Genomic DNA, 25,043 nt, shown 5'->3' on the forward strand with positions numbered 1-25,043 from the left:
TTTTTTACAGAGCTAGAGCAAGGGATTTTTTTGGTCTGTACTACTGTTAATGTTCGACATAGTTAAAAGTGTTTACATTGAGAGCAAAAATGTCTTCTAAACGGCCTTGCTAAAACTTTAAATTTGATATATAACTCATTATATTGATTGTTTTTAAACTAATAGTGATGGAAATAAAATGCTCGAATGAGACTCTTTAGAAGTTTCAAACTCTTCAGGTTTTCACAAGAATCACACGTGGTGATTGAAATTATAGCTTAGATTATTTTTGACAAGTTTTCGTAGCTTTCTAATGCTCTATTCCCCTCCCCCTGTCTGTCCTGCCTACCCCACCCTCCCCATCTGTCTGCACCCTCTGTGTCCCTTCTTACCCCACCCTTCATTCTGCAGTGCTACGGACCGATCATGGGTGACTGGAGCTTTCTGGGTAATATTTTAGAGGAAGTTAACGAGCACTCTACGGTGATCGGCCGGGTGTGGCTCACAGTGCTCTTCATCTTCCGCATCCTCATCCTGGGCACGGCGGCGGAGTTTGTGTGGGGCGATGAGCAGTCTGACTATGTCTGCAACACGCAGCAGCCCGGATGTGAGAATGTGTGCTACGACGAGGCCTTCCCCATCTCCCACATCCGCCTGTGGGTGCTGCAGATCATCTTTGTGTCCACGCCGTCTCTGGTGTACGTGGGTCATGCTGTGCACCATGTCCACATGGAGGAGAAGCGCAAGGAGCGCGAGGAGGCAGAACTTAGCCGGCAGCAGGAGCTGAGCGAGGAGCGTCTCCCTCTGGCACCAGACCAGGGAAGTGTCCGCACCACTAAGGAGACCAGCACAAAGGGAAGCAAGAAGTTCAGGCTGGAGGGCACCCTGCTGAGGACCTACATCTGCCACATCATCTTCAAGACACTGTTTGAGGTGGGCTTCGTGGTGGGCCAGTATTTCCTGTATGGCTTCCGCATCCTGCCGCTGTACAAATGCAGCCGCTGGCCCTGCCCCAACACGGTGGACTGCTTTGTGTCTCGCCCCACGGAGAAGACCGTCTTCATCATCTTCATGTTGGCTGTGGCCTGTGTCTCACTCTTCCTCAACTTTGTGGAGATCAGTCACCTGGGCTTGAAGAAGATTCGCTTTGTCTTCCGCAAGCCGGCCCCGGCCCCAGCCCAAGGCGAGGGCTCGGCCCCCCTGCCGCCACAAGGGAAGAGCCTGCCCCCCTTGGCTGTGCCCTCCCTGCAGAGAGCGAAAGGTTACAGGCTGCTTGAGGAGGAGAAAGCTCCCGTAACTCACCTCTACCCACTGGCTGAGGTGGGCATGGAGGCTGGCAGAGGGGCCCCACCCTTCCCGGGGCTGGAGGAGAAGGCGGAGGAGGTGCTGCCCATGGAGGACATCTCTAAAGTGTATGACGAGACTCTGCCCTCCTACGCCCAGACCACTGAGACAGCGGGGGTGACATTACACGAGGAGGCGGCTGAGGAGGTGCAGCCGGCAGAGGTGGAAGCAGAGAGAGTGGAGGAGGTTGTGGAGGAGGATGTGGAGGTAGAGGAGGCGGTGAACGGGGAGGGGGAAACTCCAGCGGAGGCAGGGATGGAGGCCACGGATACGATAGAAGACACCAGACCGCTGAGCCGACTGAGCAAAGCCAGCAGCAGGGCCAGGTCAGACGATCTCACCGTATGAACCTGTGAGAGAGAGAGAAGCACATATACACCTGCACACACCAAATGTTCAACGTAAGAGAGAGAGCACACACACACCTAACTCAAGACAACGCACACTCTTGAACAGGCAGGTTAAAACAACCAGTGGATGGAAAACAAAATCAACAGGGATAGATTAATACCTTTAAGACGCGGGCAACAATTCTACAAAAAAAATCTGCGTGTTTGTGATTAAAAATGAAATATAAAAAAGTAGAGGTTAAAGAGAGGAGAAGTAGGTTTTTTATTAAGCGTGTTCTTATATTTAAAAAATGTGGAAAGGACACATGCAGGGGGGAAATGTTTTTACTTGATGAAAATCCATGTTCAATTTTTAGAAACATCTTTTTCTATTGAAAGAGTTTTAATCATTTACAATGGAGGATTAGACATTTTTACATGGGGTTTAAGTAGATAGGGGAAAGAGAGTTATAATATACTTGTGTGTCTGCAAATCAGTAATTTCGCTGTAGTTAGGCACTGACTTTCATTCCCATTCAGACAGCGACATACTGCAAATGCAGCATGTGGCTGCTGCACACGGCGCAGGTGAGAGGGCTCTCGCATACACACATCACACGACTAAGTGCCGGTACATTTACAGGTATACAGCTCTTTGAGAGGAGGAAGAAAAGTCCATTTTCAGGTTGAGGAAGAGCATACCTGCTTTTTTTTCCTTTTTTTGCACATTCAGAGGTTTAGACTCTGTGCAAGGCCTTTAACCCTCATAACACCTCATCTATGCATCCATTTACACAGGATTCTTTCAAGTGAAGAGAGATGTGCATCAATTTCAGAGCATTTCTCTCCTTTTCATGTTTATATACCAGGTAGCACAGCCAGAGCTGAGTTAGTGAGGAAAAAAACAAACCACAAAAAAAGACCACATGTTGAATGTCTTTTTTCAATGTGATTCTGCATCTCTTCATTTTAGATTTGCCCATGTTTTGTAGCCTTTAATGTGTGCTGTGATATAAGTTGTCCGTGGCAGAGAGCAGGGCTCATTTTGCCCTATCAGAGAATGAACTATAGTAGCGACCTCAGGCCAAATCCTCTCTTTTCGTGCTGTACAAACAGGCGTCCGGGCGATAAAGATCATGCACCATCAGCACAAAGTATTGTTGGAGGCGAGACAATAAAAGAAACCACGCTCATCAATGAAAACAAGCATCTTTGACCTGGCTGTGAAAAAGTCTTTCTACTTGATTTTATGTGACCACGGCAGGTCCTTACACTGTAAGAAAATAACAATACTCGTGACATGCTTTCAAATACAAAGAGAAACAAACAACTAGGGGCAACTCCCGCTGTACATAATGCCCCATCTCTTGTCTGATAATGTACATAATGTGCAGAGCAGCTGTATTTCAATGTCTGGAATCACCCAATTTATAAATAGGATTACAATATTGATTTAATCTCATAAACCTGAGAAAACTCCCCTAAGAAGAGGAAAGGAAAATTCAAAATACGATAATCTCTTTGTCCAGCCTATTTCTCCTAGACACAACAGAGCTCAATGTGACTTCAACATGAGATCTGGACCATTTTTCAAACTTCTTACATTCGGCTCCAGAGGAATAGCCCTTCTCTCATTTCAGCCCAATCCCAGTTTACGATCTTAAAATTCTCTTTTCCCTCTCGCACTGCAGTAGTCTTTACTTGTCTGAAATAATCACGAAGATCTAAAAGAAAACTTGATTGGCTTATAAATGAGCCCACCCAATTTCAGACATTTGTCTCGGTGATCAAATTCAAGTCTCAACTCTGTGTATTTTATCTGTTCTCAGAGTTGGAAAACCTCTGAGAAGCCCACCAGCACAACTAAAGAACTCATGCAGATTTATTCTCTTGCTCGTTTCTCCTGAGGTTGGGAAAAACAAATTAGAATTTAGTCATCTCCAATTAAGGAGCTGATTTATTTCTGACAAGAGAAAATACTAGTGTGAGCAGCAAAATGTTCCTCTGGGCCATGCTGCACTATTCATATATCTGAGTAAAGATTAATTTCTTTGCAAATCATTGGCGAATACTACAAAACAAAGCACATTAAGCCTTAAAATATGCCTTAAGTTTATCACAAATCTTCCCCTCACATTCTCTGGCTTTGTTTCTTCAAACAGCTGCCACTGTAAGATTTCCTGTGCCTTATCTGTAAATGTAAATTCTCAAATGTTGTAAGATTGTAGCAAGTGCTTATATTGCTCTGGGACCTATGCGAATTTGATGTTTTATTTGCTTTTTTTTTAAAAAAATCTGAGTTTTTGTATGCGACCCCTCAGCACACACACACACACACACACACACACACATGAACCCACCCACCCACACAAACACATAAAACATGTCTCTATTATGCAGCACAGATGGTAAATAAGTATTTAAAGATTCAACAAGATAATTTAATAAAGATATTAGGGCATTAAGTCACATGTTTGGGGACATGAAGACACTCACACAGTGCAGGCTTTTGCTGATACATGTGCCTTTGGGCACACAGACAAACTCCTCACAGTGTTGGTTTTGGGGGTATGATCAAACGGCTCTAGAGAAACTCAGAGAGAAGGCAGCTGTGACCCCTTTGTGACCCCCAGCCATCCCTGAGCCTCCCATAATCCAATGCTGTGGAATCTGAATCAAAAAGAGCCTTCAGTGAATCACCAAATTGTGACCAAATTCAAGCATTTAAAAGTATTACAATTAAAGCATGACGCTTGTCCTCCTTGTGTACATCGATATGACTGGTAATGTATGATTTTTTGTATTTTAAGACTGTTGCATTGCCTGTATGTTTGTAAGAAGACATGATTAATCTTTGGAAAGAACAAAAAAAAATCCTTTTTACTAACTTGTAGTCTTCTTTGCTGATAGATGTGTGGCAGTATCTTCTTTTGGAATGTGAACCAACGCAATAAAAAGTCACACGTGGTCAAGAAGTGTTGTGTCCATGTTTCTCTGCATGCACGCACGCGCGCGCACACACACACATATACACACACACACACACACACACACACACACACACACACACACACACACACACACACCTTTATCTTTGTGAAGACCCTCATTGACATAATGCATTCTCTAGCCCCTTACCCTAACCTCAACTATCACAACTAAATGCCTAACCCTAACCCTAACCTCATTCTAACCTAAACCTTAAAACCAAGTCTCAACCCTCAAACAGGCCTTTGACAAAGTGAGGACCAGCCAAAATGTCCTCACTTTGCACACGTCCTTACTCTGTTGCTAAAATATGGGTTATGGTCCTCACTGTGTTGCATGTACAAGTACACACACACACACACACAATGCTATACTGTATGTTGAGATGTCTGACAGACATATGTTTCATATTAAACATTAAAATAATAACATTGTTAAAGGGGTCTTGCACAGTGGCTGGACTTATCTTAGAGTAACAGGAAGAAAACATTTATTTGGACATGTGCATTTTTGTACATCTGTTGTGTCTGATGTAATAGACTTTTTTGTTGTTGTTGTTTACAGATACACACAACATCATGTATCAATCCCAATCAGTGCAACTGGATTTTACTTGAGTTTTTTCAATTTCATGCTATGTTACTTACTTCCACCAGAGAGCAGAAATACTCTGTTACAAGGAAAAGTCCTGCATTAAATATTTACTAAAGTAAAAGTACAAAAATATTAGCATCAAAATGTGCTTCAAGCTATAGTTGGTAACTTTTATTTAAAAAAACAAACAATATTTCATATTTGCATACACTGTCACTATATATACACAGCACTTTATAAGACAGATAATCTGTGGGGAAAAAATCAAACTCCTCTGCCTACTCTATTGCCATGTAATAGCTGCGCTTCTAATGGCCTTACTGCATGTGAACAAAAGCAACCAGTCAGAGCAGAGGAGTCTCTAATGCAGCTGTCAATCACCGTCAATCACTGCTTGTGAACTGGGGGTTAAACTGTCAAACTAGGCAGTGCTAATCAAATGTGAATCAAGATTCTGTTACTACATTGCCCTTTTTGAAAGTCTGACCATAGCTCATGTGCTGTGATTGAGATGACTGACAGCTGTGTTAGAGACTCCTTGGCTCTGATTGGTTGTTTTTGGTGTACCACAGTCTGATTATAGCAGGGACATGTTTTTTTTTGTTTTTTTTTTACAGGCTATCCATCTCATGTATGTCTTTTGGAAAATAGTGATAGTTTCAGCAAATATGACACAGTCATTTTCAGAAAAGTTACCACCTGGAGCTTCAAAGTAGCAAAAGTTAAGGTCATACCACACTGACCAATTAAAGATTAATGTATGTTATCTTACAGGATTATTTTAGTCTTTGAGCAGAAAATCCTGCACACTGCTCTTGCTCGGCTTCATAATTTATCAGTAACACTAGTGTTTCGGTCCTCCAGGACCTTCATTATGTGTATTCAGCACCATTATTTCAAACATTGAGCTTAAACAGAAACTGCTCTGACCATTTAAACCATTTCCAACGACTTCAAACATATCTCATCATTTAGGTTTCAGGGCATTGAAAAAGTTACTCTGCCAGAGAGAAGTGGTAACACTGAAGAAGTACTTAGCAGAAGAGGAATATACTTGAGATTTATTCTGCAAACTATCTCCCAAAAGATTAACCATGAGATATCATGGCATGGCATGCTATAATGGATTTGGGGATCCAAACCAAAGACCAATTTTTAATGCACAGCATAAGAGTATACAGTGTTGAACATTTTGAGTGATTTATGAATGCTGCAAGGCCAATGTGTTCATTCATAGGAGGGACATTTTGTTGTAAATAGAAAAGACTGCACAATAAAGACTTTATTGTGAAAAGAGCCTGATGTTTCTGGGTTTTTCCAATTTTTTCCTTGTTCCCTTGTTCTTTTGTTTGTGCCATATGTGACATATGGTGCACAGGTTGTTGTCAATTATTGAGAAACACACCCGCATCTGACTAATTCCCCCACACTTGTGCACACCTATGAAATGGTTGAAGCAGTTTCTATTTGCATATTAGACAGTTGGATGGACAAATACCTTTCTTCAAACTAATTGCCATCTTACAGGATTATAAAATAAATAATGTATTAATGGGTACATCACTTTAATGTCTTAGTGGGTAAAGGTGGAGCTCATTTTAACTACTTTTCATACATTTGGGTGAATTGTGTCTTATGTTCATCTATTATGATACACCATAATTTATGTGTTGATTACATTTTGATTAATTTCAATCTGCAAAATAAGAAACTTCCAAGCCCAGAGATAAATTTAGTGAAGTGAAAGCACACGGTTTTTCACTTTTAAATGTACAGGAGTAAAAGCAGAAAGTAAGAAAAGGAAATACTAAAGCTAAGTCCCACTGAGACACACCACACCAATATTAACAGGGTTCTCTCACCTTCTTAAACATCAATTTCAATGATTTTTCAAGGGCTTTCCAGGCCCCATTCCCTCAAATTCAAGGATTGAACATGTTTAAGACACAGACGAAAGTTAATTTATGTTGGAAGTAGGCTTTACAGAAGCTTGAAGAGAATTAAAAAGGTAGTAGTCTCAGAAAAAAATGAGAACATGACAGACAAGCTATTTCATTTGAATGCTGCAAATTTACATTTAACCTAATCTGCATATCTTTGTACTGTGGGAGGAAATTGATATAAGTACAGAGGACTGACGCTCCAAGTGCTCTTTAAGTCTTAAACACATTTAGTGTGTAGTGGTTTACTAGGAAAAACAGGGCTTATTCAAACAGTATATGACTGATTATTGATGACTAATAAAAGGCTGAGAGGTTTATGATTAAATTACCACTAGGGGGCAATATTGTAAAAGGCAGTTTTATCCCTAGACCCAGTGCGTCTCTCTTCTATAAAAAGCAGGTTTGAACAAGATTAAAAAGTTCAGGTCACGGGGGCAGAGTCAGACCTGAGCTTTACTTTAACATTGAGTGGATGGATCAGTTTGGTATCACTTTACATCTGGTCATTTGGAGATTTTTTCCAACATTTATAAACATTTATAGACCCCAACTTTTCATATTGGTCTTTGTATGCCCTCTTGTGGTGTCGCATGGTTACTGTCCAAGCTCTGCCTATCCTTCCTTCACTTATTCTGCATTTAAAAAGCTGCATTCATTGATTTTTGGCCACTATGCAGCGGAAGAACTCCCAAACAAGTAGACACCCTCACACAGCTGTAATGTTTATTCACTGTTTTACCTTTAATGCCATGACAACAATAACATCCAGTTAGAGTTTTATTTCAGATAATCTCTCTCTGGAACTTCACAGAGGACCAAACAATCACATGCTGACACCTTGTAAGTTAACAGAAACAGCCAAAACTCGCAGCACTTTGCACCATGTATGGTCAGGTACGTGAGAGGCCTAACAAAGGGTCTCAAGAGTTTTAGGCAAAGAGTAGCTGGTATCTGAAAAGCTAAATTTAGACCCTGTGGAGACAGAAACTATTCATCCAGACACATGCCAGTAATCAAGGGCATTAACATGTCTTACAGGAATCATTATTGTTAATGCACTAATTGTACTTAAGAGCATGTTTAGACAGAGACCTAACACTTCATAATATAATGCTTTTATCTTTAAAATGACTTTTTAAAGATCAGGTCTGTGAGCGCAATGTAGTGATTAACATCAGATGAGCTTTTCATATTTAATTCTTAACTCCCATCTTCTCTCTACAGCTGAATATGGTTTTAAAAAGTGACAGACATGCCTCTCCCATCCCTGGTGGAAATTACAAACTCAACATTGTTTGTCTAGAAATCTGATCACAGAGCTTTAAATGCAGTGAAGCTGTTCTTCGAAGAAAAGTACTTGCAGCTCCGTGACCCCCGGGGCACTTTTGGATGAACTCCTAAACATTTAGACAAACACATTCCGCAGCTAAAGGAAGAAGAACAAAAATATTTATATTGTCAAAACAGTACATGTCACGTGTCGGATGCAGATGGGCAAAAAGCTGATGTGCTAAAAGCGACTGCAGCACAGGATGTGACACTGATGGAGATAAGATTCCACACCGATCATTTTACTGCTGAGTGGGATTGTGTAAAAACCCCGCTAGTGGCAAATGAAGCAGTTTCTCAGACATGCAGGGCTGGGTAAGATAACTTTGAAATGTAGTCAGTTAGTGAACACGTTACATGGCATTTTTTTGTAATTAGTGACATAACCAAAAAAAAAGTAATAGAAATACTTTTGGATTTATTTTTAATGACTTAAAAATCAAAGATTAAAAATATGGCAATTTATACTAAAAAATGATGAAGCCACAAAAATGTGAGTTCCACAAATTCACATTATTTTTTTCTCTTTAATCATTTAAAAACATTTTCAATGCAAATTAACTGCTTCAGTTTGTCAAATCAAATTCCCCTTACAAAAACAGAACTGGTACAAGCTACAGGTGTACTGTGTATTCTCCAACATCCACATTTTATTAGCTGAAGTGATGGCAAAATTGCTAGGAAAGGAATACTGTTCTGGAACGACTGCTCCTGCTTGAACCTTCCATCAACACCACCAGGTCCACCACAGGGTGGAGCGCTTGTACAGAAACCCTATATGTCAGGCACGCTTTTCCTAAGTTGACGAGTTGATAGCATGAAAAAAAGTTTTGTAGCTTTAAGTAATCCTTGACAATGTAACTATGATCTAATGCCACTTTTTCAATAATCTGGGCTGATTATAGTTACTTGTTAACTTTACTAGTCACGATTACATGATATCCATTTATACCCAGCCCTGAGTGAAATGTGCTCTGACTAAGGACTTTGAAATTTTGAGTAACAGTGACAGCGGAAGATATTAAGATAGTCCTCAATGAGACAGCATCCTATCATCAGCGACTCACGTAAAAGCAATGCTTTGAGTCTCCACAAGACACAAGGCAGACTTTAAATGAATATGGGGAAACAAGTCTTGCCCACTGGGCTTAGTAATTGCACATTACGAAAACCACTCATGGCAGTTATGTGCTGCCATAGCGTGTGATGGATTTGGGTGTGTCATTCATGTTTGTTATGTGGCTCTTAAGATGAGAACAGCTGTCTGTGTTCTGTCTGGATGAGTTGGCCACACCTGTTATGACATACACAAGCTCAGACTCCAGACAACCTTGATCTGAAGACCAAACAGTGAAATGGTGACATCTTGTTGGTGTTTTTCAGCCGCTTTATCCTGTCCTCAACTGTTGATGGTTGACTGCAAAAGAAGCTTGAGAGAAAGCTGCCATTGTCTAAACTGAAAATGCAAACTGCCCTTTGCTGTCATTTTCATATTATATGAGCTGACATGACGATATCTCAAATTCAAAAGCAAAAGGCTCAATTTACATTTTCAGGGTGTACAGTGTCTGCCAAAATCAGGATGCAAGGTCCATTTCATACTCTCTTAGTATCAAATAGCCTGGGAACCAGATGAATCTGCCAGCTCATGTTTTCATGCAGGAAGTAGAGAGGGTTGGCCACTAATCAGAAGATCAGCAGATCGATTCCCGGCTCCTCTGTCTGCATGTTTAAGTTTCCTCATGCAAGAGACTGAGACGCAAATTGCTGTGGTGTCTGTGCCATCGATATGTGATTGCGTGCAAATGTCAACTGAGCAGTTGTTAGAACACGCCTTGTATGGTAGGATGGTAGGTATGGATGCGTGGCAAGTAGTGTATGAGCGTTTTGAGTGGTCAGAAGTCTAGAAAGCTATACAAATGCAAGTCCATTTACCATATTTGCTCAGGCAAATGGATTCAGTCCCCCTCCTGTTCAAACAAATTCCGAGCCGATGTGGCTCAGGTCATTTTGCCTAATGCAAAGTATGTGATAGAGCCTTTTGTCATTGTGGCTCATGCACACTTGGTGACACTACAGTGACCATAAACCTAGCGTAGTAAAAGGAAATGCTCTTGAGACATTTTCAAAACCAAAACCAAGATGGTTGCAGCTAATGTGGAGCTTTGTGCTGAGGTACTACTCAACACTGCTCAACACTTGTTTACAGACATATTAATGCTATATAATGACAGCTAATCTCTGCACACTGTAGTCTGTTTACAGCACTGCGTCACATGTTTCCTTGCTCTGATTGGATGAATGTCTGTCAATTGCATCAAGAGGCACTTCACCTGCATTGATAAAGCTGAAAATGAAAGTTTGCAGGCTAACTTTCATTTCCAAGTTGGCTCTGAAAGGCTCTCTAAATATTACTGTTTTTGTGCATTTTCAAACATGAAAAAGAAAAGTAAAGCATACAATGTGATCTAAGGTCTCTCACACTCAGGATGTCATGTGGGTAGAACAGTAAAATACAAATTTCTGCAAACTATTGCATTGACAGAGGTCTGAGAAAAGGCTCACAAAAAACTCTGCAACCTCAAAGACACAAACACTAGACCACCAGAGTCATCGCAACATTCACTTCCTGTATGGAAACCATTTCTTGTGTGTGTGGGAGGCCTGGCCAGGTTTAAACTTCACCTCACATACATGCTGGCTACTGTGTCATTCGCAGTATTTCGTAGTACAATACACAGTTTCCTCTTTTTTGTTACCTTAGTAATATTAAATTACGGCTGTAGTTAAGATTCAAGGAACTTAGAACGAGACACAACAGCAGATACAGATACTCACTACCGGTAAGTGTAGTTGCTATATTTATCAGACTGGGTCTGGTTAGAAAAGATGTGACTTTCTAAACACTTTAATTTTATTAGTCTGTGACTCACTGTTATTGCTGCTTTTTTTGGGCAGGAAACTCTTGAAAAGGGGATTTTTTCAGACCATATGTTTGAAGTTGACCACATTATAAACCCAAATAAACATGAGGTTTAACAAAACTGTTTCTGTTTAAAGGTGTAATGGAGGATTTCTGTAAATATCTGGCCATCAACAAGACCGTTTCTCTGATATGTTGCATGTTTTGGATTTTCTCAGCAGCAGGTAAAAGTCATTTGCAACACCTTTACTCTGGCAAGTAGTATAGTATAGAAATAGTCTGATATTTTGAGAATGTTTGTTGTTGTCTTGCCGAGAGTTAGATGAGAAGATTGATACCACTTTCATATCTTTATTGTAAATGTGAGGCTGTGTTTGAACCGCAAAATGATGTTGTAGTTTGGTTTCTGTACGGATTAAAGAAGCGAGATATGAGGTGTTAGTTAATGGGCTTAAAAAGTGCTTGTAGGTGGATTTTGTTACCTTTAAACCAAGGCATTAGCCATGGAGCCAACACATGGGGGACCAAGTCTAAAGGTAAGGCTAAAGATATTAGCGATGGCTGAATACGCCCATGAGCGCCATTATTAGTCACTGGGTGCAAGGACGTAGGTTTTCATATGTCCCTGCCACTACTGTGGGAGGACAGAATTGCCCCTACCAATATGTGAGCGCACTCCTTTGCATTGTCCTCATTCTAACATTTCTGTGCACAAAATTACGGGGAAAACTGCGTCTCCTACTGATTCAGTAAGGGACAGTGCTTTTAATGATTTAATACGAAATGGTCCCTCAAAAATGTTTTTAGTTAGTTTCTGTATTCCACCTCCAGTGATGAGCAGCGCACAGCCACTAAAACTCTGTGTCATTCAGAGAGAGTCCCAAACAGGTTTTTGTGTCCATCAGTCAGTCTGAAGGTGATACTACCATATCAATATCAGCAATGAGCTCATGTACAGTGGACTATATGGCAGGTAGATTTTTTTTTAAACATTACAGCTGGATTTTAATTAAATAATGAATTTATGACTTCTAAGAGAACACAGATATGTGTCATGTTTGAACGTGTAGAAAGTTGTGAACATGAGAGGAAATCACATGTGAGCTATTCAAGCCCAGGGCTTTTTTAATTCATTAAAATGAATGAATTTATCATTGGTGTGAACAGGGGCCACATGCGCATTTGAAGAGGTCACTTCTCCCCCAAAAGAAGAGTAAACTATGCCAGCATGTGTGCTGACTCAGCAGGAATGACATATACGAGTAAAGCTGATTTATAGGAGAATAAATATTTGAAAGCCATACAGAATACCTGAGAGCCTTAATGCATTATATAGGAGTACAGCCTGTATTTGTATTTTGAATCATCACCTATCACCTCAATTCTGTATTTTATTTGCATAAAGATTCCTTTCCACCATAATTTGGTGCATAAAACTTCATCAGATTGCAGGAAATTATGTGTTTGGCGTTCAAATGTCCTTAATATGTGTCACCACCAATGTTAAAATTAAACCTACGCCCTTGGCTGGGTAAATGTGTGGCTAAATAGCTGTAGATAGCTTAGCTATGATAGCTAAAATTAGTGATGGTTGATTGATTGGCACTTTGAAATCAGCCTGACCTCACCAAAAAAATTTGTTTCCATTTCATGCAATTACTGATGCTTGTTAAAAAAATAATGTTTACGCAATCACAGTTCTAGCACAAAATGACATACTGTCATTAATGTTACCTTTTCATGCACGTCCTGACTGTAGTGTTAGTGCTGGGACAGTGAAACAATAATCACTTTGCCATCAGTGACTGATGGAAACATTAACTTTACGCAAAGCTAATAAGTGGAATATGCCCAGAATGTACTGACTGCTCCAGCAGCGCATCCTGCTGAGGTGCAGCAACACCACTTGGACAAATCACACTGTAGTACTACACCTTTGTTTATTATTTATTTATGGTAGTGATTATATTTGCTTATGATTATTTTGGGCAGTGGTGCATGGTTGCCTGGCATTTTGAGCATACTCAGGGGTGGGGGGTGGCCCCCAAATTACAATTGATAGTTACCTGAGGTGTGGACTCGAGTCACATGACTTGAACTCGAGCCAGACTTGAGTGACAACTTAATTACTTTAGACTTGAAAAAAAAAAAAAAAAGACAACTCAACTCGGACTTTAACACCAATGACTCGTGACTTCATTTGAACTTGAGTCTTTGGACATGAAAACACTTGTAACTTTATTTTATTTTTAAAGATTATTTTTTGGGTGTTTTGCCTTTAATTGACAGGACAGTATGAAATGGGGAGAGAGGGAGAGAGTGGGGGATGACATGCAGCAAATGGTTGCAAGCCAGAATCGAAACTGCAACCACTGCAGCGAGGCACCGTCTCTGTACATGGGGTGCTGGCACTATCGACTCTGCTACCGATGTCCCACACTTGAAACTTTCACCCAGACTCACAGATTAAAAAATTAAGCGTAGTGTTAGTTCAGGCAGGACACTGGCTCAAAGAATTAGAGAAAACAATATCTGGAAAATATAATGATACAGTATTTAAACAAATATGTGTGTAAAAAGTAATTTTTATGAGAGTGGCGAAAAATCTGGGAAATTATTGGCTAGACAGCTGTGTCAAAAGGAGTCTAGTCATGCTATAGCCGCTGTTAAAAATAATAAAGGGGAATTGTTGACAAACACTAAGGAGATTAATAAGACATTTGCAAATTTTTATAACCAGCTTTACAAATCAGAAATTAATCCAAAGGTGAGTGATTATGAAGCATTCTTCTCAAAGATTGATTTGCCACAAATATCAATGGATCAGAAAGATTATCTTGATAGCCCTATAACAGTAGAGGAGGTAAAAAGTGCTATTTTATCGATGAAGGCTGGAAAGTTGCCTGGTTTAGACGGCTTTCCCTCAGACTACTATTAGAGGTATGTCGACAAACTAGCCCCTATCCTTGTGACAGTGTTTAAAGAATCATTCCTATTTGGTAAGCTACCAGAAACATTTAATGAAGCTTTAATTTCTTTAATTGCTAAAAAAGATAAAGACCTAACGGACCCAGGAAGTTTTAGGCCCATCAGTCTAATTAATGTGGACTGCAAAATTCTTACAAAGGTCCTCGCTAAGAGGGTAGAAAATATTTTACCATCCGTAATACATGCGGATCAAGTAGGATTTATTAAAGGAAGGTCATCCACTGATAATATAAGATGTCTGTTACATCTCATACAGATCAATCAGGACGAAAATATACCAATAGCTGCCTTTTCGCTAGATGCGCAAAAGGTGTTCGACAGGGTGGAGTTGGGCTTTTTGCGACATACTTTTAGGGTATTCGGATGTGGGGAGGGTTTCATTAATTGGATGAATGTGATTTATGCAGTAATAACAAATGGAATAATATCACCCCTGGAACCTCTAGCTGCTGCTATTAGGGCAGAAATGGATATTAAAGGGGTTGTGCAGGGCGAAGAGGAGCACAAGATGTTTCTGTATGCAGATGATATTTTATTACTGATCAAGGACCCTATAATGTCAATTCCCAATGTTTTATCTATAGTTGAATCCTTCTCAAAAATATCAGGCTATGTAATAAACTGGCAAAAATCTGAAGGTATGCCAATATCAAAAGGGTGTAACCAATCACTTATTTCCAAATTTGGATTTAAATTGATCCCAACTGGAATGAAATATTAGGTATTAGGCTATGTCCAGATATTGAAAATATTATTTCTATTAACATGTCTCCTTTAATTAAAAAAATTATAACAAATCTGGACAAATGGAAACTATTAAATTTAACATTATGGGGGGAAATTAATATCATTAAGATGAACGTAGCTCCACAATTTAATTATATCTCTATGATGGTACCAGTAATTATTTCTGATGGAATTTTCAAACAATATAATCATCTGATTACAGACTTTTTGTGGAATGGAAAAAAAAACGAGAATAGCTCTGAAAAAACTGTTTGCCTCAAGAGAATGTGGTGGATTGGCCCTCCGTAATATGGAGTTGTATAACATTGCATTTGAAATGAATAACTTAACAAGGCATTGGGCAAATCATGGATCTAACCCAGGGTGGGTAAAAATAGAGGAGGCATTAGCAGCTCCATTTGGGGTTGTAAGAATGTTATCTCAGAAGAAGATAGTAACACAGACAAAAGAGAGGAGCCTAATTTTACAGCACTCTCAATGGGCGATATTTCTCTATATGGAATAATTCTTCAATCTGTGTAGGAAAAAAGGCGTTTTTTTGGGATATGAATAACAAAAGGGATACATGTCAGCGATCTTTATAAAGACTGTATATTTATATCATTTGAGGACCTTAAAGAGCAATTTAACTTAACTAAAAAAGGGGATTTTTGGAAGTATTTGCAGCTCAGGAGTAGTATGAAATCCACTTTTAAGCTGGAAAGGGTAGAGGAAGAGGAGAATGAGGTCCAAAAATTTCTTAATTTACCTCATACAGTTGCAATCAAAATTATTCAACCCCCATTGCATATTAGGCTTATTGGCAAAATGTACAATTTTTCAGCTGTTTGCGATAAACAAAGTAGACAAGAACAGTTGAAATAGTTTAATAAAACTAATATTACCATGTTTTTTATCCAAATTCAACACAAAATGCTACTTTTAATCACTACTGCAGTCTCAAAATTATTCAACCCCCTGTCTCAAGCACACCTGATGCAACTAATCACAATTATTCAACCCCCTGTTTCAAGCACACCTGGTGCAACTAATCAAGGGCTTCATTAGTTCAGGTGTGCTTGAGACAGAACACATAAATACCTAGACTGGCTAGGGTTTTGCTGAGAGTGACGTTTGATTGCATGTTAGAAATATGGCTAAGTCAAAAGAATTGTCCAAAAAGTTCAGAGAAGAAATCATTGCCTTGCACAAACAAGGAAAAGGATACAAAAAGATAGCAAAAGCTCTGAATGCTCCTAGAGATACAGTTGGAAGCATAGTTCGCAAGTTCAAAGTTAAAGGAACAGTGGCTACACTACCTGGATGTGGCAGAAAGAGGAAACTATCAGCGGCTGCCACCAGATTCCTGAGGAGGCAAGTGGTCAAAAACCCTCGAGTGACTGCAAAACACCTGCAGTAAGACTTGGTGGCAGCAGGCACTGAGGTTTCAGCTTGTACAATAAGGCGCATACTAAACACCAAAGGGCTCCATGCCCGGACTCCAAGACATACACCACTACTGACCCAAAAGCACAAGAAAAGTCGGCTCCAATATGCTCAAAACCATATAAATAAGCCACAGAAGTTTTGGAATTCTGTTCTGTGGAGTGATGAAACAAAACTGGAACTTTTCGGGCCTATGGAACAGCGGTATGTCTGGAGGAAGAAGAATGAAGCATATGCTGAAAAGAACACCCTGCCTACAGTGAAGCATGGCGGTGGCTCAGTGATGCTCTGGGGCTGCTTTGCTGCCTCTGGCACTGGAAACCTGCAGCGTGTGGAGGGCACGATGGATTCAGTCAAGTATCAGGAAATCTCAGGTAAAAACGTCATGCTGTCTGTGAGGAAGCTGAAGCTTGGGCGTCATTGGACCTTCCAACAGGATAATGATCCCAAGCATACCTCAAAGTCCACCAAGGCTTGGTTTCAGAAGAAGAAATGGAAGATTCTAGAGTGGCCGTCACAGTCGCCTGACTTGAACCCCATAGAAAATCTCTGGTGGGATTTGAAGAAGGCGGTTGCAAAACGCACACCCAAGAATATATTACAGAACTGGAGGCCATTGCCCATGAGGAATGGGCTAAGATTCCTCAGGAACGCTGTCTGAAGCTGGGGTCTGGCTATGCATCACGTTTGCAGCAGGTCATAACAGCAAAAGCGTGCTCTACTAAGTACTGAAGATGCTTGTCATGAAGGGGTCATTAAAAGTAGCATTTTGTGTTGAATTTGGATCAAAACCCTTGGAATATTAGTTTCATTGAACTACTTAAACAGTTCTTGTGTAATTTGTTTATTGCAAACAGCTGAGAAATTGTATATTTTGCCAATAAGCCTAATATGCAATGGGGGTTGAATAAATTTGATTGCAACTGTACTTTACATTCTGCATCAGGATTTTATAAGAAAATGTCAAATATACAAAAAAGAATGTGTGAAAGTCTGAGATTGATATGGCAAAAGGACCTTGGTAAAGAGATTAATGAGGAAACATGGCAAGATGTGATTTCAAATGTGGGATGGGCTACGAGGGATGTGAGATTAAGTTTATCCACTATAAAATTGTACATAGATATTATTTCACACCCCTGAAACTGTTTAAAATGGGATTAACCCAGGACAAAAAGTGTTGGAAATGTAATAAAGAAGAGGGTACATTTCTTCATGCTATATGGGACTGTCCAAGGGTACTTCCTTTCTGGAAAATGATACTGAAAAATTTTGAAAAGTGGCTTAAATTACCTCTACTAGAATCACCACAGCTATGTCTGTTAGGAGACAAGTCTCTCATACCATCAAGCCTAACTAAGGCAGAGCTTGGATTGATATTAACAGGCTGTATGGTAGTGGCCAGAATCATTTTACGGAACTGGAAGAGCCCATGTAAGCCAGAATTTGCTAGCTGCTTTTGAGAATATGATTGCCAGGGTAAACAACGTCCCAAGCAAAATTAGCCAGATGTGGCAGGCTTTTCTGGCTTGCATTAGGGATGGTGTAGGGTCCTAGTTGACAAGATAGGTATGTGTATTTATATGTGTTGGGATGCACGATGTATCGGTAACTAGGTCGGTATCGGCTGATACTAGTCAAAAAATAATATTTTTATTTATTTATTTTCCTCAACATGTCTGTCAGATCGACATCTCATTGTCATTCGGATGTACAAGTGGCCTATTATTGCTGGCTGCTTGTGATCTTCGGGGTGGCTGTGACTTGTTGAGAGAAAACAATATGGTAATCCAATGATTTGTGGATTTTTTTGAAATTTTTTTGGAGGTGAAAAAGGACATTATTTTTTTCAAATTTAGGCTATATAGTGGTTTTTAGCACAAAATTTGATTTGATTGTATAGACATGTCTTTGTTTTTGTAGAGATCATGTTGTCATATCTGCTGTCGGCCATAGCGGCGGTATCGGTGTTGATTTTATAGACTGGCCGAAGCTCCCAGGTCGATGCATCCCTACATATATATGTATAAGCTCTGTGATATTCATGAGATGTAAAACTGATACGTTATTGCTGCCTTTTTTTTTTTTTTTTTTTTTTTTTAAATTGGGGGTTTGTTGTGTTTTTATTTATTTTTTGGTAATTTTCTTTTACTGATTCATGGTTACTGTGTATCTCGTTTGCATCACTTGGAACAATGTGTCAGTTTTGTTGTTTCTGTTGTTTTTTTGTCTGTTTAAAATTAATTAATAAAAACTTAAAGGCAAAAGTTCAGGCAGGACACGATGTCAAGCTCAGTTCACATCCCAGCTACATCAGCTGATCTCAAACAGCCCAATCAACTGATGGAGCAGCTGATTGATGAAAGGGAGTCAGCTGATAGATCACATGATTCCTTCCTATGCAATCAATTGACAAATTTCATTCAGGGCAACCTATTTAAACTGCTCTGGCCTGCCTACTGTTGCTGCTTCCTCTGCAAGCAGCCTCCACCCCAGCTCCTCCTTTTCTTGCTGTGACTGACTTATCAATGTCATTTCTATTTGTCATCGACGCTGCTTTGTTCTGTTCCCGGGGGGGGGGGGCTTTCTATGTAGGCGCATGGAAGGGCAAGGCTGTTTGCTTTCTCTTCCTCAGGCTTTCCTTGTTTGCACATGGAAGGGCAGAGAGGTGTGCTTTCTCCACCTTAGGCTTAGGCACGTGGAAGAGGCTTTCTGCTTAGGCTCAAGGAAAGGCATAGAGACCCCAGAACAGAGCCATACTGCCAAATATAATACTGCAAATGGAATAAAGCGTTCTTTGACTTAAGTGTTCCCGACTGAAGTATGTTATTTAAAAAGTGTGCCATGAATCAAGTCATTTCCCTTAATTTCCTAAATCAATTAACGTTAATGGTATTCATTTGCAGCAAGTCAACACTTAATTCCCCAAATCCACTTTGTTTGAATCATCCGACCACACTCTGTTGTTAATATGGCATTATACTTGGTGAACAGCACATTATGACTTGGACTCAAACATTGCTTCATAGCACACCGTGACTTGTTAAGAACTGGAAACTTACTTGTCAGTAGCTTCATATTTAGTGTTCAACTGTGAGAGTGGTATCAATCTTCTCATCTAACTTTCGGCAAGGAAACATATCTTTCTCAAAATATACGGTACACAAACTTTTGCTTAACTCTAGTGTAGTGTTTTGGTGACATAATTGTTGTAGAGAAATCATCTAAAATTGATGTTTCCCTCACAGAAGGAAACAGCATCTCTACGGTGGTTGGCAGCAAAGTGATCCTGCGCTGCAAGAACAGGACAAACGACACGCTCACTCAGCTGACATGGAAAATGAACAACGTTCGCCTGTTAACCTTCAAACCAGTGAGACTCTTGGATGAGAGTCAGAAAGCTCGCAGCCTGAAAATAAATATATCTCTGTCGGGGAGCGAGATGTACGCACTGGTCATAGAGAGAGCCGAGAAGTCTCATACAGGAAACTACACCTGTGAGATCAACACAGATAAAGGATCTGGGGAACAGAAATGGGAGCTGATAATTAAAGGTGAGCTTGTCAGTCCTAAATTACAGGTTTAGATGAGGTAATCCCTGTGACAACAACAAAGAAATAGGAAGTAAACAGGAACAGGATGAATGTGGGATTATTACATACAACAGAGCCAATAATTACTTTGCTGATGTTGCAATACGGTACCTGCAGGAACTAGGCACACACATAATCCAAAGTAAAGGTAGGTGATGGCTGGCACTGAGTGCATGTTTACAAACTGTGCAAGTTCACAGTGAACCTTCTCAGTGAGAGACACAAAACCTTACAGGAGTGTCTCTCTTCTACATAATATTGGTTTGACAAATTGCTTCTCAAGTTTAGAGCCTTGATATTGTCTACATCACTGCACAAAATGTTGGTGCATGGGGCATTGTGAAAATCCACAGGACATGCAAACACCACCTCAACTTCCTTAATGAAACAATGATCTTACCCACACAAATATAGCTCTTAGCATGAAGTTCATCTTAATTTAACAGCATATTACATTTCTAGTGGGTGTAATACTAATATCCAACCCCCCCCCGCCCCCCCCCCCCCCAGAGCATGAAGAAAGTGGAAATTTGAACAAGCTACTGATTGTCGTGGCGGTCACTGTTCCTTGTGTGTGTTGCCTGATCTTTGTAATTGCTTTCGCCATTCTGAGAAGAGTCTGCAAACGTGCAGGGTAAGTTATGTAACATGAATTTTATGCTCAAAAAGATTATGGCTGATGGCATTACATTGCTAGAATATAAACAAAATGTCACTCTCTTGCAGGGGTCGTTCTCGCAGTGCAGAAATGGTAAATATAAAAATCAGTATTTTGTCATTTAAGAAGTTACAACTTTTAAACAGTCTGAAGATTTACAATGACTTGAGCTTCACAGCATGTGAAGTAAAGACAATATGTTATAATTGAGCTGCATTCAATTCATTTTTGTTCCTTTTTTTCTCAACAGCGGGAGAGAGAAGAAGATATTTATGAAAACTGCCTGGAAACTAATCAACGACGTGGCTATAATCAGCCAAACCATTACAAGCCCAGGGCACACTGATAGGAAGGGCAGTTCAATTATGGGAAAGAGAGCGCAGGAAGTGGACTAATGCTTGAAACCACTAACTTCATAGGAAAAACCATCTCTTCTCGAGTAAAACCTCTTTTTTCACATCCTCTGTCTAAAGAACTTTCACTCTGAATAACTACTTCAGTCTTTTTATATATACACATATATAAATATTTTTTTTTACACATAATTAACTGCTTTGTTAATGAATGTACTGTTTGTGAAGAAGGGGGTGAACACATGACTTAGGCTATTTTGTACAGCTGTTAGAGTAAATGTGTTCACAGACGGTCGCCTATTTACACATCCAGGGCTGCTGATGGCCATCTGGGTGACCTAAGCACCATTGTTTTGCCCCCGCATATTAAGTAACATATATTTAACAGAATATAGTTCATAAAATAAATAGAAAATACTATATCCCAAATATCTGTGTGATTTTCTTCCAAACTGGGGGTGCAATCCTCGTATAAAGCAAGCCGAAGAAAAATATTTTCATTATCAGTGTTACAAATAAAAAACTGGAACTATTCAAAAACAGCAGGCTGTATAGGGGTCTAGGGGGTAATTGGCCGTTTTTGACTAGTTTTCATTTTACCTTTAAATTTCACCTTAAAAAAACTGTTTACCTTGCCTTGTTTGGTATCATTCTTTTCAGCACAACCTCACCTGTGTGACTTTACAGTTATTTTTTCATTTTGACATACTGTATTAACACACTGGACCTAAAATCACATAAAAAACATAAAATCCGAGTAGGAGAAAGTTAGATTTTTTACTGTGAAAACCACAAACATGTCTAACGAACCATTTGTGTAACTTAGAATAAAAATATAAATTGTAAACTTCAAAAACATATGTCCTAATTTAGCAAACAACAACGTTATATATAACTATTTACATTAAAATGCAAGCAATGCCTCAGGCGTTTTTTGAACAACTATTTACAAAACAATCAGATGTCACACAAATTATTTGTCAAAGGGAAAAATGCCAGCACTCACAAATGTCCTTTTGGTAAATTTAATAAACCAACTTGGGTGGCAGTACCAGAAACACAGACATTTTGACAGAAAGTCTTTTTCATAGAAGAAGACTTTCTGTCAAAATGTCTGTGTTTGTCGCTGTTTTTGGCCATGCACCTTTCTAGGGGATTTATTTTGAGAGTGCTTGCTTTTCTCCTACGTGATTTTACACAAATTATTTGTGCCACTCTGAAAAACAGTTCCTGTCCACCACAACACACTACAGGAGGAGGACACAACAGTAGGACAACAGGAGGAGTGACACACACTGTGTGGCTCTGCTGCCTGAGCAAACGGAGATCCGGACCTGGTGGGCGTGCCCTGCCACACCGTCCGCTCCTCTGTGCGGACCTCCGAGTACCGCTCAATGCGGTCGTTGGAGGCTCATTTTCCTCTCTCCTCTTCCAAAACACACTACACCACACACTAAGTATACACTCCAAACACGCTAAACGACACAAATCCCAACTCTATCTGTGATCGCGATCGCGGTCTCTCTCGCTGCCGTCACTCCCACAACTTCCCCCTCTTCCTCAGGAACAAATGATGTGTGTTGCCATACAATTTTGTGATTGGTTGACGTGGTGCATTTTTCAACCAATAGGAAAGGGGGTGTCGTTTTTTTTTTTGTTTTTTTTGCTGTTGCCTTCAGCACTTTCATCGGGCCGAACGGCCCGCTTTTACCGTTTCTTCCTGCATCAAACGCGGATCAAACGTGAAAAAAATATTCAGGAAAATCATGGCGTTTATTATTTATCATAAGTCCGGTTTTATATGGCCTATCAAGACGATTTAAAAAGTGGTACAAAGTTTGAAGTTTGCACTTTCCACACAAAATGAAACGGAGACTCAGCGAGGCTGCGTGTTGCTGCTACGTCGTCTCAAATCGGTTACGTGATTTTGACGCGCCGGCGCGGTTCTGGACCGCAGAACAAGCAAACACACACACAAACACGTGTATGCAATCATCTTCATTAAAACAAATGAAATAATGATATGCTCTATGATATGATATCAATACCATTATTCTTGAAATAAATATATAAATAAATAAAACACAACTGTCCCATTAGTCATACGAAAGACAGTTTCAAAAAACTTTGCTCAGCAGAGGCAACTGATACTAATGACTGTAACATTAACCTGTAACCACGAGTGCAGCACTTAGCGAGCCTGCATTGTGTGCACTGAAACCATCGGCACCGCAGCTCAAACCCTGTTGTGTCTGAGAGGGCCTTTACTGGGAGAGTTAATGCAATACGTATAATTATGATTGATAATGATCACACTGGGCTATTTTGGTGCCCTTTCCAGCACTGGTGTCCTCCGTACATTGTGTGTGGCACCTGCCCTTAGCGGTGACGCTGTACACACCTAACCATTTTTCCCCGTCCTGAGTAAATTATCTAATTCTCTAGCAGCTAAATGCTCCACTGTGTTCACCAGCAAGTTGCTAACTTTGCCCAGTCTCATTTCATATTTTCCCCCCTACCCCTCAATTTGGATTGCCACTTTGCCCCTTTGAACAGACTTAGAAAAGGTAGTAGTTGAAAACCTCCCGAATGAATTGAGACAACTCCTCAAGAGGTATGTTATGAATGAATGAAAATGAATGAATTGAATGGCCTTTATGTAAACAGGTGCAGCAAGTGTTGACATTGCAAATATGTTGTCTGGCAGTAGTGAGTTCTTGCGTGGGCTATAGGCATGCTTTTGCTGTTGTCAGGACATTTGTGATTCATTACAATTTAAGTTTTACGCTATCGATCAATCGAAAAGTCATCGAAAAAAAATACTTCTTCATTACCAGGCCACTAGTAATGCTCTGTAGGCTAACGTTAGCATTACCTACTTCTACCGTGCCAGTTTGCACTGATATAAAAAGAACAGCAACCTCACTACTTGACTTAAGTTAAATTTAAGGTATGCCGTATCAAAGAGGGAAATGCAACATGGAAATATGTCAAAATGAGGGACTGTCATGCACAAATCAGCAATAACAATGTAACATTACCTAACTAGCTACCAAGACATACAACCAGCATTTTCTTTCTGCAGTGTGCCTCTGAAAGGCCTTTATTTGGAGGCCCATGTAGCCATAACACTTTGCCCTACACGAATTAGGACACCCTTTCTCTTCATGTGAACACACACAACAGAGGGGTAAGGGCTCAGGGGGATGGGCAAGTTAAGTCTTGGAATTGGGCCTTTATCTGTCTGGTGATCGGTGCTGAGCAATCTCTATATGTGCTAAAAAACAAATGCCTGCTTTGGTTCTAAATGTGGATAATCGGAGCAGATTTGTGGGCAAGAGCAATTGGTTACAAGATGCTAAAAGGCTCTGTATAGCTGAGGGGAACTAAAGCAGGGTGATAATTCTCTGTAGGATTGCCTCTATGAGCGACCCCTTTCACATCACACAGTCATGTGATACAGTTAAAAATAAAACGTGTTGATAAATGCAGAGTTGAACTGTTGTAAAGGAATGTGTTACACAGTAGAGATGTGTCTCAGAGGAGTTACAGTTAAACTCTGGCAGCACCCTATAAAAGGATACTGCATGGGTGAATGGAACATAAAAGTAGCTGTGTTAGTCATATCTGATTATACATCACAGATTTTGAGATTATAGACTAAATATAACCTTAGCCTACACTGTGTAACGCCCTTCAAAGTGACTGGGGTTGGAAATTTTGTGTTTGTCATCATGACTTTTAGTTGAGTCTTAAATTATGGGCCCACTGGTAGAGGATATAATCATCTGTGAAATGGGATTTTTTCACCACGATAAACATTTGAAATAAATGCAAGTAAAAGGCAATC

General features: G+C 40.0%; 1 protein-coding gene across 1 annotated transcript; it reads left to right on the forward strand.

The window, feature by feature from the left end:
• On the forward strand, positions 1-23,707 carry gja8b (gap junction protein alpha 8 paralog b). Its single transcript, XM_033618301.2, is given in 8 exon segments — positions 1-1,649; positions 2,165-2,184; positions 2,187-2,240; positions 11,567-11,653; positions 19,838-20,143; positions 20,693-20,816; positions 20,909-20,933; positions 21,091-23,707. Coding segments are annotated over 8 exon segments (1,956 nt in total). The 5' UTR covers positions 1-405; the 3' UTR covers positions 21,187-23,707.
• The last annotated feature ends 1,336 nt before the right edge of the window (positions 23,708-25,043 follow it).

The sequence above is a fragment of the Epinephelus lanceolatus genome, chromosome 14 (assembly GCF_041903045.1).
Source record: "Epinephelus lanceolatus isolate andai-2023 chromosome 14, ASM4190304v1, whole genome shotgun sequence".
Taxonomy (NCBI): domain Eukaryota; kingdom Metazoa; phylum Chordata; class Actinopteri; order Perciformes; family Serranidae; genus Epinephelus; species Epinephelus lanceolatus.